At 41.5% G+C, this 13336-nt stretch overlaps 1 protein-coding gene across 3 annotated transcripts in view; it reads left to right on the top strand.

Moving 5' to 3' along the window:
* Nucleotides 1-6233, top strand: part of PAK5 (p21 (RAC1) activated kinase 5) — a 295578-nt gene extending 289345 nt beyond the window's left edge. For all 3 annotated transcript variants that reach the window (XM_059134013.1, XM_059134011.1, XM_059134012.1), the window contains 3 exons: nt 83-208; nt 2063-2197; nt 4032-6233. In XM_059134013.1, coding sequence (XP_058989996.1) covers nt 83-208; nt 2063-2197; nt 4032-4187 — 417 coding nt within the window. In that variant the 3' untranslated portion in view covers nt 4188-6233. The remainder of the gene's footprint in view (nt 1-82; nt 209-2062; nt 2198-4031) is intronic.
* The last annotated feature ends 7103 nt before the right edge of the window (nt 6234-13336 follow it).

Genomic DNA, 13336 nt, shown 5'->3' with positions numbered 1-13336 from the left:
TTTTAAATTTGAAGCCATATTTCTCTATCTGGAAGCTGGTATTTTTAGATTGTTAACTTCGTTGCATTCCTTTCCTTTTCAGATAAAGTTATCGGACTTTGGTTTTTGTGCTCAAGTTTCTAAAGAGGTGCCCAAGAGGAAATCACTGGTTGGCACTCCCTACTGGATGGCACCCGAGGTGATTTCTAGGCTACCTTATGGGACAGAGGTAAGGGGGTAGCAGTCATTGGGGGTGGCTGAACAGACTCAAGGATGCAGTGGCTCTGAGAGAGTTAATGACTACAGATCAGGGCGATGATGTTTGACTCCATATTTGACCACCATTCACTAGACTTGTCATAGAGTAGGTTGTGGCAGGAAGGGGACTGGCCACCATTGAGGAAATTAGCACAATGTTAATCCAGAGGCATTTATCGAGGTCCTAAGCAGACACTGGGGTAGGGGGAATCACGCAAACTCTGACCCCACCCTCAGTGGCAGGCATACCCTAAACAGGGCAACACAACTTGAAATGTGGCCAGAAATGCACACATGAGCAGGGTCAGAGACAGCTCTGCAGAATAGAGTTAATATTTGGGGCTGAGCAGTAATGTTTTTCCCCTAGAAAAAAATTACATACAAATATTATAATGCATTTTAAAATAGGGCACAATTTCTGCTTCCCTTGGAAAAGAAGCAATTGCTCATAATCTGTTCAGGGATTAAGGTTTGGGTATGTGAAAATGAGGGGCCAGAAGGAGTGGAGGAAAAGTGTTCTAGAGAGGGAGCACTGTGAGCAAAGCCCTGAGGCACGCAAGTCTCCACAGGCCGTAAGGAGCTCGTTCCAGCCGGGCACAGCGTTTCCACACATTCTGGTGCAGAAGGCGATTCTTTTTTTTTTTTTTTTTTTTTAAAGATTTTATTTATTTATTTGACAGAGAGAAATCACAAGTAGGCAGAGAGGCAGGCAGAGAGAGAGGAGGAAGCAGGCTCCCTGCTGAGTAGAGAGCCCGATGCGGGGCTCGATCCCAGGACCCTGAGATCATGACCTGAGCTGAAGGCAGCGGCTTAACCACTGAGCCACCCAGGCGCCCCAACAGAAGGCGATTCTAAGAGAGGGGAGTATGAAGAGGTGGCATGGACCAGGGAACTAAGGGTATCAGCGTAAATGAAGGCAGACTCCGCTCTCTTTCCCTTGTTTGCTTGCCCTTGAATGAGTACTCCACTTGTTTGTCTCACTGTGGTCCCGAGAGCATAAATTCTCAGTGAGGATCACAGCAAGGGTTATAACAGGAATGCAGCTCACTGATAAGAGGTGTAATGAGCCTGGGACTGGGAAGTGGCTGTAACTGGGAACCAATAGCCCAGCTTCGGCTTCTCATTGTCCTGACTTCCCATTCTGCACTCAGAAAGAATTGCTTGTCGGCTCTTCCTTTTCTTTTCTCCTGTTCCCTGAAAATGGTTTTGTAAAGCAGGGTTTTTGTGCACTCTACTTCAAAATGATAACATGTAAAAGAAAGAACCCCAACGTAGGGAAGAAAGAGCTATTTTTAAAAATCAAATTAATAAAAGGATCAGCATATATTGTTTTGTTGGGCAATGTAGCTTTTTGCAGTTTGTTCTGAGTATGTCAGATGCCTTTTTATGGTTTTAATGCAGTTGTCTTCTCTGTGTTCATAACATAAAATTTGAGTGTTTTTCTTATCTGCCCAGATAGATAACTACCTAATTTAGTAGTCTAAAAAAAAAAAATTCTGAACTCGAGCATGTTAAGATATTCATGTGTACCCAAATGGCAGAATCTTCACTGAAGTTGTCTTTAAAAAGCAAATGAATACACTGTATGTTAGTCAAACTGAATTGAAATAAAATAAAAATAACAATAAAAATAAAGCGAATAAAGACCATAGCAAAAACTGGGTAACTCGGCACTTCAGTCTGTAAATCTGGGCTATAAGTTTTGGAAGTTTACAAATACCACCTTAATTTATAAATGGGTATGAATCTGTTGGGTCCCCTGGAAACATCCAACATTTCAGAATGTTCTCCTTGCCCGAGATAAACCTTGGATTGTGCCTAACAGGTAGATATCTGGTCCCTCGGGATCATGGTGATAGAAATGATCGATGGCGAACCGCCCTACTTCAATGAGCCTCCCCTCCAGGCCATGCGGAGGATTCGGGACAGTTTACCTCCAAGAGTGAAGGACCTACACAAGGTAAGAAGCGCCATCTGTTGCTGAAGCTCAAAGATCATTCTTAGACATTTTTAGTCTCCCTGTAGCTTCAAAGACTGGCATTTCATACCTAGGAGTAGATCCTGGTTGATGCATCTGGATTTTGGAATTCGAATCACCTGGACTCAGATCTCTGCTCTTCCTGTTCACTCAATGGTCAAGGGAGTCAGCCTCTCCATCTCTGAAGTTTGTCTGTAAAATGGGTTACAACTGGCTTGTCTATTGTAGGGTTGGCCAGAAGAATAAATCAGACACTCCACAAGAACTCCCTTCCTGAGCATCTGTGACATACTAGGGACTGTTTTTATTACTGGGAATATTGCAGCACAAGACCTCAGATTTCTGACTCGTATAGAGCTTGTGTTCTAGTTGGGGAGGCATATGGTAAACCACAAACAGATGAACAAAATAATTTCAGAGACTGATATATGCTACGAAGCAAAGCAAACACTGTAATGCAATGAAGTATGCAGGAGAAGGGATTGGGAACTTGTTTAGGTTGAAGCCCTTTCTGGGGACACATCATCTGAACTGGAATATGAATAGAAGGAAGGAGCAAGATATGCAAAGATCTGGGAGAAAAATGTCTGAGGCAGAGGGAACAACAGGTGCAAAGGCCCTATGCCAAGATGGAAATCTTCTGTGGCTGAGCAAAGTGAGCCAGGGGAAAGGGTAAGACATGTCAGGGAGGGGAGCAGGGGCCAGATCACACAGGGCAATGAAGAGTATGGTTAAGGGACCAGTAGGGTCTTTTGTGTTTTCCAAAGATTGCCAAGTAGGTTCAAGCTCAGAAAATAATGATGCTGAGTCAAAGAAACAGCAGTCTGGGAACTGCTTACTGGTTTAGGAGTGGAGGGAAGGGCTTGCTGGGAGGGAGTGGCCATTTCCACAAGGTCATATAAAAAATGACCATACACCCACCACTCCTCCCCTCCCCTCTGCCTCATGGCACTGGGAGGAACGGAGTCTGCCTTTTAGGGGAGAATTACCCTCTCCCCTTACCCCTAAAGCTTAGAGAAGAGCCCCTACAGAATCACCCCTATAGTTGTATAAACTTCCAGAAAAACAGGAAACTGCTTGAATTGAGCAGGAGATTAAGAGTTTTACTGCATTGGACTAAGTTTAATCAAAAGTGGTTAAAATAGCATGGTATCAAAGTAGTCCTACATCCAATGGAAATGACATGGTGTTCTTCCAAGTCACATACAAGAGCAGTCTTAATCCTAAATCCTAAACACCACCCAAGGTTGTTTTCCAAATAGATAAATAATATGTGGTATAATTTAACAGTGAATACTATACAGCAATGAGAAGGTTAAAGCTTTTACTGCACACCTCAGGGATGAATCCCACAGACACAACGTTGAGTAAAAGAAGCCAGACAGAGGAGAGCTGACAGTATATAACTCCATATAGAGGAGTTTGCCTCCATATAGAGGCAAAATTATGCTACTAGAAGTCAGGACAGTGGTGAACCCTTGGAGGGAGATGAGTATTAACAGGAAGGAGACCCAAAGTAGCCTCCTGGAGTGGTACAAATGTTCTGTGTTGTGGTGGGACTGGAGAGTAAATAGGTATATGTATATATCTGTGTACACACACACACACACACACACCACTGTAAGACATACACTTAATTTGAATGTTTGTAAGATATACTTCCTGCTTCTATAACTTCTTTCTTCTCAAGCTGACTTTCTAGAATTTGCTATTGTTTGATAGGATGACTTAACTGGGAAGTGGCTGAAAAACCACTTTGGGGAACTGGGTTGGGTTTCTGTGTTAGTCCTCAGGATGGGATCTTGTATTCTCACAGGTTTCTTCAGTGCTCCGGGGATTCCTAGACCTGATGCTGGTGAGGGAACCCTCCCAAAGAGCCACAGCCCAGGAACTCCTTGGACATCCATTCTTGAAACTGGCAGGTCCGCCATCTTGCATCGTTCCCCTTATGAGACAATACAGACATCACTGAGTAGAGGATTCTACTGGTGGAATCAAGGTGGAAGAGCTAGATGAGGACATGACAATAATTCAGGAGAACATGAGGAACATGAAAAAGGCCTGTGTACTCGAACCAGCTGATCGGTGGGACAATGTGATGACAGGCAGGGTTCAACAGACCAGGGCATCTTCTTGTGTCTTAAAACAGGCATCTCTCCACTGACAGCTGGCGTGGTCATTTGGAGCACGGCTTTAATAGTCATTATTATATTTTTCAGCCCTTCATCCAGCAAATCAGAAGGACTCAGTACAAACTCCGTTACGACATATCCTAGCCACATGCAGGGTAACGCATAGGATTTTCTATATTGAAAGAATAATTTTCTGGCAAAAAAAAAAAAAAAAGAAAGGAAAACAAAAAGCACTTTTTTCTTAATGGTAGCAGTGTAATGTATTTTGCAATGAATTTGTAATTTTTCTGTACGATAGTTTTGATAATTTATAGTACTTTGATGTCATGTAGCCATAGTATCAGTTGAAGTAATACCTGTTTACTAGCAAGAGTTTGAACAAAGCCTTTCCTACTTTTTTATCCCTTTCAGAGAACCAACGATTCTTTAGGAACTTTGAATACTGAATGATTCTCAATCACCGTCAGCTTTAGTAGAATATCTTTCTTATCTTAACAAGTGTCTTATATGATGGAGGAAGACTTTAGAGTGATGGTGATGGAGGTGCACATTTCATTTATCCAACCAAAAATAACAAAATTGGAGCCACAGTAGGCCACCAAGCCACTCCTTGGGATAAAGCTTAATCTTTGGAAAATTCAAATTTTCCTTCAAGGCTATTAATTGCAGACCAGTGTTTGCACAGCAGGGTGTTCCCCTTCCCCATGCCCTCTCTCCAGTGGGTGTGATATTACCCCCTCCCCAAGTGTGGCCGCATTTCTCACCAAGGAAACAGTCTTCAGTGCTAGGATCATTGGACCCAGTTCCCCAAACTGAATGTTGAAGGAAGACGGAGAATTCCAGTCTCACCAAGGGAAAGGAGAGAGAACAGGGCAAGGTGTTTGGTTTTGTTTGTCACTGTTTTGAAGACTCTGTATGCTAGCACACCAAACTCTTGTCTGTATTTACCTTCGTACCGCAGTATTAATTGCTATTGTTCCTGTATCGTGCTGGAAGTCAGAACTGACTTTAGAGGATGAATTAGGAAAGGGGTATTTTACCAGGTGTGTTCTGACTTCAGTTGTGACCCTGTTCTAATGTGTTTCCGACATAGGGAAGTTGTGCTGCTGACTAGATCTTCTTGAATGTTGATAAAAATGAATGACTACTACAATAATTTTGTGTTGCTTGTTGGATGAATTTGCATGTTAACTGTAGGCCAATATAGATTTGCCTTTAAAAACTCTGGAAGAGCTACATAGTCATCATTAGTTTCTATTAATTATGCATCAGAAAAAAAAAAAAGCCATTTGTTACCAAACTGGAAAACCAGAGGCTTTTCTTAATGACTTCAACATACTGTAACAAATAGGAATTTAAATTCGTGAAAATTCTCTGGTTGCTCTAAGCATAATTAAGAATTTTTGTAATGAATAGGTTGCTAATTATTTATTATAGCTAAAAAGGAAAAAAAAGGCATAAAATGACCTTCTACAGATTAGATTTTTGTTTCATAAAACACAACAAATCAATGTTTTATGTAAAATATTAAAATATTAATATAAAATGTATGAATAAAAATCTAAATCCAGAAAATGGCCATCCTAAAAGTTTATGGAACAGATTATATTAATTAAACCAGGACTATGTAGAAGTAGAAAGAAAAAGAAAATCTTTTTTTAACCAGAACAAATATTAAAAACCATTGCAGAAAATTGTGGATTTTGGATTCCAAACATTTTCAACAGTGTAATGGAAATTTTTCTGTAATTTTCTTATCACTGGGTATTTTATAAATATTCATTGAGTTTAACAAAAGTTACTGTAGCTTAAAAGGTTTTGTGAGCACTAACTATTGGCAGAAACTGCACTTGCAAATAAAAATAAATGTTTGCCTTTTTCCCAAATGTTATTAGAAAATCCAATGACTTCCTGAATTTGTTTTCTTGAATAATCCAGAATGCTTTCTCTGTGATCTTGGGGAATGCAAATGAGTAAGAACAAAGTTAGAATGTAACATCATGATGACATGAACAGAAGATAAATATTCCCATCCCTAGAGATCACATACAGTGGAAGACTGTGGTAAAGATACCACAACTGAGAAAAAAAATTATTGAAGTCCGGAAGGTCACATGCAAGGAAAGCCAGATTCATGACTAAAGACTTCCACTCTCTACTTCTCTTTTTCAGAGATGCTGAACTGATCCGAAGACTTTTATCAACAAAAGACATAAAGATGAGATTATTCTGGATTAGAGCAGGTGTAGTAAATGCTCTCTAGTAGACAGAAAGACAGTTTGGGTGTCTCCTCTTCTTTAGGGGACCAGGGAGGCATTAAAATTTAGCCCATGATGTTGAGAAGGACGCTTGCATATAGAAAGTTCATTGCTTGGGGCGCCTGGGTGGCTCAGTCAGTTAAGCAACCGATTTTTTTAAATTTATTTTTTATTTATTTTCAGCATAACAGTATTCATTATTTTTGCACCACACCCAGTGCTCCATGCAATCCATGCCCTCTATAATACCCACCACCTGGTACCCCGACCTCCCACCCCCCGCCCCTTCAAGACCCTCAGATTGTTTTTCAGAGTCCATAGTCTCTCATGGTTCACCTCCCCTTCCAATTTCCCCCTACTCCCTTCTCCTCTCTAACTCCCCATGTCCTCCATGCTATTGGTTATGCTCCCCAAATAAGTGAAACCATATGATAATTGACTCTCTCTGCTTGACTTATTTCACTCAGCATAATCTCTTCCAATCCTGTCCATGTTGCTACAAAAGTTGGGTATTCGTCCTTTCTGATGGAGGCATAATACTCCATAGTGTATATGGACCACATCTTCCTTATCCATTCGTCCGATTTTTTATTTTGGCTCAGGTCATGATCTCAGGATCATGGCATTGAGCCCCACATTGGGCTCCGAGCTCAGTGTGGGGTCTGCTCAAGATTCTCCCCTTCTCCCTCTGCCCCTCCCCCTGCTCTCTTTCTCTCTCTCTTTTTCTGTCTCTCTCCCAAAGATAAATAAATAAATGAAATCTTTTTTTTTTTTTTAAGAATTCATTTCTTAGCCTGAAAATTTCAGAAGGAGGAAACCCTAAGAAAAGAGCCACAGGTAGCAGGCTGAGAAATGATATAGTATATCATGTGCCAGAGAAGAGTAAGACAGAAGCATCCTTCCCCAGGCAGGAAGCCATTACAGGATGTGGAAGAAGACACCAGGTCTCTTTGTCTGCATTGGGCCATGGAGGGAAAAGGGAACATCTCAAACCATTTAACCAAATAATGATATACCTAATTTGGACAGTGCATTAGAAGCAGGCATCACAAGAGGAACTAAAGGGAGATAAGGCAACTTTTCTGTAGAGGGATGGGCTCAGGGTGGAGCTGAACCTTACTCTAAAACCTACTGGGACCATCCACACCAAGACCAGTCTCAAGAGCAGAGGCTGTAGTTTCTTAGGCTGACTCAAATAACAGTCAGTCACCTCTGCTTCTTCCAGCAGCATCTCCAAGGCAGCTGACTTCAGCCAGCTGTTTACTGTAACTTCCCTTCCAGGCTGCTCCCCATAGATTTGGGCCATGTGTTGGTGTGAGGACCCCCCCCCCCCATGGTTTGGGGGAAGAATCTAGAAGAAAGAAAAGAAGAACAAAAATGCATACCATGTCTCCTGCCACTACCTATCTACTGTTACCTCTTTCTCTGATACAAGTTTAGCCCAAGCAAAAGAGAGGGGGGTCATTTTGAATTAGAATGAGATTGATTTTTTTAAATGGATTAAACAGATGGAATCAGACTGAGTTATGGTTGTATCCCCATTACCCACTGGAAAGAAGACACTCAGTAGCAATTACTGAAAAAAAATAAAATCATTCCATGAAGTTAACAACTCAATGAGTTCAGATTCTTTGGTCAAGCCAGTCAAACGAATAGCACTGTGTCATCAAAGAAACAATAATGAGATTCCAGGCAGAGAAAAAAAATCAATTCAGTCTGAAGCAGGTACAAAATGTACAAGCAGGACCAGGTCTGTGAAAGTGACATGATGTAGTACAAATCCAAATTGTTTGGGAAAGTCGGTCAACTTGAGCCTTCACGTGTGTGCTTCTTCAGCCGTATTTCCAGGCCAAAGAAATATATTAATTTAGTGTGGGTTCTGCCAAAAGGAGAGCCTAAGATAGATACTTAGATACAAGTACTTTGTTTGAGAGACAATCCCAGGAAACACACTCAACATGGCAGAGTGGAGAAGTGAGATGAAAAAGGGAGAGAAGTATTTTTTTTAAGCCTTTTTTAATGACTGGCTTATCACTCTGGGTCACCAGAGCTCAGTCCCACTGAAAACCTTTCTGGGAGAGACACTGTAGAATTGACCTTTTGGAGGCGACGATGCTTGAGTAGTCCCTCTCTACCATTTTCTATGCCTCATTGGCTGAGAGTTGCTCACAGGACATCAATTCTTAAACTTCTGTCTTGCCCTGTATAAGGACAAAGTTTGTTCCCTTTGACAGAGAGAGAGAGAGATGGGAAGCTTGTACAGAAACTGTCAGCAAATGGCCTCCAAGAAGGGCTGAGAGAATATGGGTGAGAAACTTAACATCTACATAAATAGATCTAATGAAGGACAAAGAGACATGTTGAGAAACTCTATGGGTTACCAATTTCTGGAACAAAATACACTTTTCAAAAGCAAAGGGATTCCTTATCCTGAAAGGTTCGCTCATGTAGCAAATGTTTTGGTAAGTATGCCTGATCATTGTCAGCAATTGAAAAAATTTAAAGCAAAAGATCTTATATGGTCCATCTTAATTGAGGTAACCAAGGTTCCCAAATGAATCATACTGCCCGAATAGACCACACACACACACACACACACACACACACACACACACACACTTCAGTACTGTTAGTGCAGGGATTTTTTTTTTTTACCTATTTTGTTCACTCATCATCCAGACCAAGGTCCAGAAAATCCACAATCAGTCAGTGTCAACAAACACTTGTTATCTCATGGGTCGTATGAGTCTTTGCAAATCCTTCCCTAGCAGACAACCTGACAAGTTTGTCTGACAAGTTCAGTCACTTGTTTTTTAGATAATTGACATATTAGTTTCATTTGTACAACATGATTTGCTATATGTATATGTTGTGGAATGATAAGTCTAGTTAACATCTATCAACAACTTAGTTACAATTTTTTTCCTTATGAAAACTTTGAAGATTTATGCTTCATAACTTTCAAATATATAATACAGTATGATTAATCATAGCCATGCTGTACATTATCTTACAGGACTTATTTATTTCATGAAAATAAAAAAAAATTTTGTGCCTTTTGACCCCGTCATCCATTTCACCCAACCCCCCATCCTCTGCCTCCAGCAGCCATCAGTTTTCTGTATCTATCAAATTTTTTTAACTCCACATATAAGTGAATGTTTGTCACTATCTGAAGTACTTCATTAAGCATAATGTCCTCAAAGTCCATTCTTGTCTCAAAGGGCAGGATTTCCTCCTTTCTTGGGATTTTTTTTTAATAGCTGAGAAATTGTGTGTGTGTGTGTGTGTACACACATTATGTTTCCTTTATCCATTCATCTATCATTGGACACTTGGGTAACTTTTGGATCTCGACCATTGTAAATAATGTTGCAATGAACATGGCTGTGCAGGCATCTTTTCAAGTTAATGTTTTCATTTCCTTGGGATATGTAGAGGAGGAGGATTTCTGGATCATATGGTATTTCAATTTTAATTTTTTGAGAAACTTTCTTACTATTTTCCATTGTGGTTGCACCACTTTACATTCCCACCAACAAGGCACATCTTCGCCAACACTTTCTATTTCTTGCCTTTTGGTGATAGCCATACTAACAGGTGTGAGGTGATCTAAATATCACTTTACATGACAACTGAAGTAGCCCTTAGCCTTGGAGTTCTTAGCCTAATTTTATACCCTGGACCCTCTTAGCTTGGACTCTTCAGGAAAATGTCTTTAAAGGCGAAAGTAAAATACATAGGGAACCAAGAGAAGTATAGTTATCAAAATATGTTAATTTTGTCATTATTATGTATTAATTAACAAGATTTTTTTAAAGATTTTATCTATTCATTTGTCAGAGAGAGAGCACAAGGAGGGGAAGAAGCAGGCTCCCCACTGAGCAAGGAGCTTAATGTGGGACTTGATTCCAGGAGCCTGGGATCATAACCAGAGCTTAAGGCAGACGCCCAACTCATGGAGACACCCAGGCGTCTCTTAAATAACAAGATCTTATGATGGATCTAGTAACTACCATAATTTCAAAGTAATAAGCCTATGTGATTTTTTGAGATCTCTGCAACAGGTGTAATGCAGTGATTTCTACTGATGACAGTTCTTGCCTGTACCATAGTGGTTTGGTGACTATGTCTGTAATTGAAGGAAATAAGGTCTTTCATTTGAGGTTGGTAAAAACTAAAGGTGTGTTTTTTTCCCATCCCAGTCCATGCACTCTGATAGTCACTCCCACCCCTGTAAATTAACCCCTCCTCCCCAGTGGCTTACTGGGCAGTGGGGCGGGGGGGGGGGGGGGAGTTGTTGCATAGAAACATACTCTGAATTCACAATAAACTGGTGTGGAAAACTGTGAACACCAGGTTAAAAATCCCTGCATCAGTCCCTTTGGATCTTTCCTGAACTTGGATGGCAGGTGAACTTTGAATGCTCATGTGAAGAATTGTGCTAGTACACCAGTCATTAATACTAGCTTTTATGGAGCATTTCTAGGTTGCCAGGTATTGTGCTAGAAACTGAAATGTACTATCATGAATCCCCAGATAACTTTGGGGAGCAAGCTCCATTTTCAGATTAGAGAGTATAGAGAAGCCTGGTGATGTGCCCAACATTGCAGGTAGGCTGAGAGAAAGGCTTTTTCACCAGTTTTCATCCCACTGCATCAAAATTGTCTGGGAAGCATAATAAATTTGTAGATTCTAGTTCTCACCAGAGAGGTCCCCAGTCAGTCTGGGATGATGCTCTAGAACTGATGTTTTTCTTTTTGGTTTTTTTTGGTGTGTGTGTGTGTGTTTAAAGATTCTATTGATTTATTTGAGAGAGAGAGAGAAAGAGAGCACAAGCATAGGGAGAGGCACAGGAAAGGGACAACCACACTCCGCTCCCCGCTGATGTGGGAGCCTGAAGCAGGGCTCAAGCCCAGAACTCTGAGATCATGACATGAGCTGAAGTCCAATGCTTAACCCTTAACTGAATGAGCCATTCAGGCACCCCTAGAACTGATGTTTTCCAATAGCCCCCTGGGATGACTGATGCACACTGTGCAAACCACACTTGGAGACACACTGATTCAAAGCTATATCTGCTGGTTTCTTGTCCCTCAGGTTTCTGTTTTAGGGACATGTTTGTGTCCAGTGCCAGCTTGGACCACTTCCCCAGAGAAACATTTCCTGAGCACACAGCATGCTGCCTCCAGGAAACACTGCTGGTCTGTCCTACCTCTTCCCCATCCCCCCAACCCATTTCTCCATTTGTGTTTCTCCACTGTCTCCCACACCTACTGGGTTTTGCCAAGTCTTTGTTAACAAAAAGATTGGCCAATCGGTGGGAAGAGAGTGGTTATAGTTTAGAGGGCTTTCTCAGGCTGGAGACCAGAGTATCCCCTACCCCTGAGACAGCTTCCCTGGGAGCTACTTCCTGAGAATGGGGGGGGGGGGGGTGCCGATCTTGCAAAGAAAAGCACTCAGAATTTAAATTTAAATCAAACTCCCCCTTCCTCCTCCCGACAAAGAAATCTGCATATGGTTCATCTGGCTGGGCTTTTCCAGGCAGACAGACTAGCAACCAGACCCAGCATCCTTTTGTGCCCAGAGGCATTTGTGGTTAAAACTGCAGTAAAAAAGAAAATGACAGTTAAGGGGGTAATGGAGCATCTGTGGTTGTCTGTTTATTTTCTCTCTCTTCTCTGAGCTTGAGAAACAATGCTGGCCGCCATCTCAGCTTGCCCCAGGTACAGGGGCAGCTGTGAAATGCAGGACAGTGGGAAGGGCCAAGAGAGGAGCCAGGGCTGAGTCAGTCCCTCTGGACAACTTGTGTTCTCCACCTAGAAACCACTGCATCTGGGGTGACCCTGAGGCTCCCCTTTATTCTGCTTTGTTGATAAGATAAAGGCAGGACTGGGAGAAATAAGGTGAGGTCCAAAGAAAATAGGCTGAGCTAGAGACCTAATTTTAGGAAAACTAAATGGAGATGCTGTGATTAAAAGCAATAATAGTCCTGGTAATGTGTCTTCATATAGACTGCATGTCGCAAGGGGGGGAAAAATACCGAAATTTGAAAATTCAGAAAGTTGGATTCTGGAAAGACTTAATTGATCTGTTTAACCACGGGGATGCAGCCATGTGATAACACTGGAAAAAGAGCCAGGGCACTAGTTCTTTTCGGAACAATCTGTGGACGGGTGTCTGTCAGCCATACCCCGGAGACTCTGAGTTGTTGGTTTACTACTGTATACGCAGCACAGAGCCTGCACTCAGTAGGTGCTCAAAACCTGTTTTTTGACAGTTTGCTGAGTGGATGACAATTCCAAAACTCATCATGAGTCCCATGTTTTGTGAAAGTGAAATTTTCAAGACACAAATTTACTTTCGTAAAAGTGAAAAAAGGAAATACGGAGTATACAGAAATATGAATCGGGTCGAAATATTTTTTTCTGAACAGAAAGCAAGGGTAACTCATTGATACATCTAAGTGTCCATTTCTACCCCCAAATTCTTGAGGGTTCCATATAAATGGAAAGTTTTTAAAAAATATACGAGATGCTAAAAAAGAGATTGTCAGCTTTGGGACATGGGGTGACAAGATGGCAGCTGATAGAAGGTATTTCCTTTTCCTTGCGCAATGTGCAACTGTCTTCCTCCCTGGTACCAGGCAGACACTCAAGACAGAGGATGCAAGGGAAAAAGACTGACAGACTGACAGAGCAGCAGCAAACAAACAGGTAACAGAACAGCAA

The sequence above is a fragment of the Mustela lutreola genome, chromosome 9 (genome assembly GCF_030435805.1).
Source record: "Mustela lutreola isolate mMusLut2 chromosome 9, mMusLut2.pri, whole genome shotgun sequence".
Taxonomy (NCBI): Eukaryota; Metazoa; Chordata; class Mammalia; order Carnivora; family Mustelidae; genus Mustela; species Mustela lutreola.
This window is presented reverse-complemented; position numbering and strand designations above follow the sequence as displayed.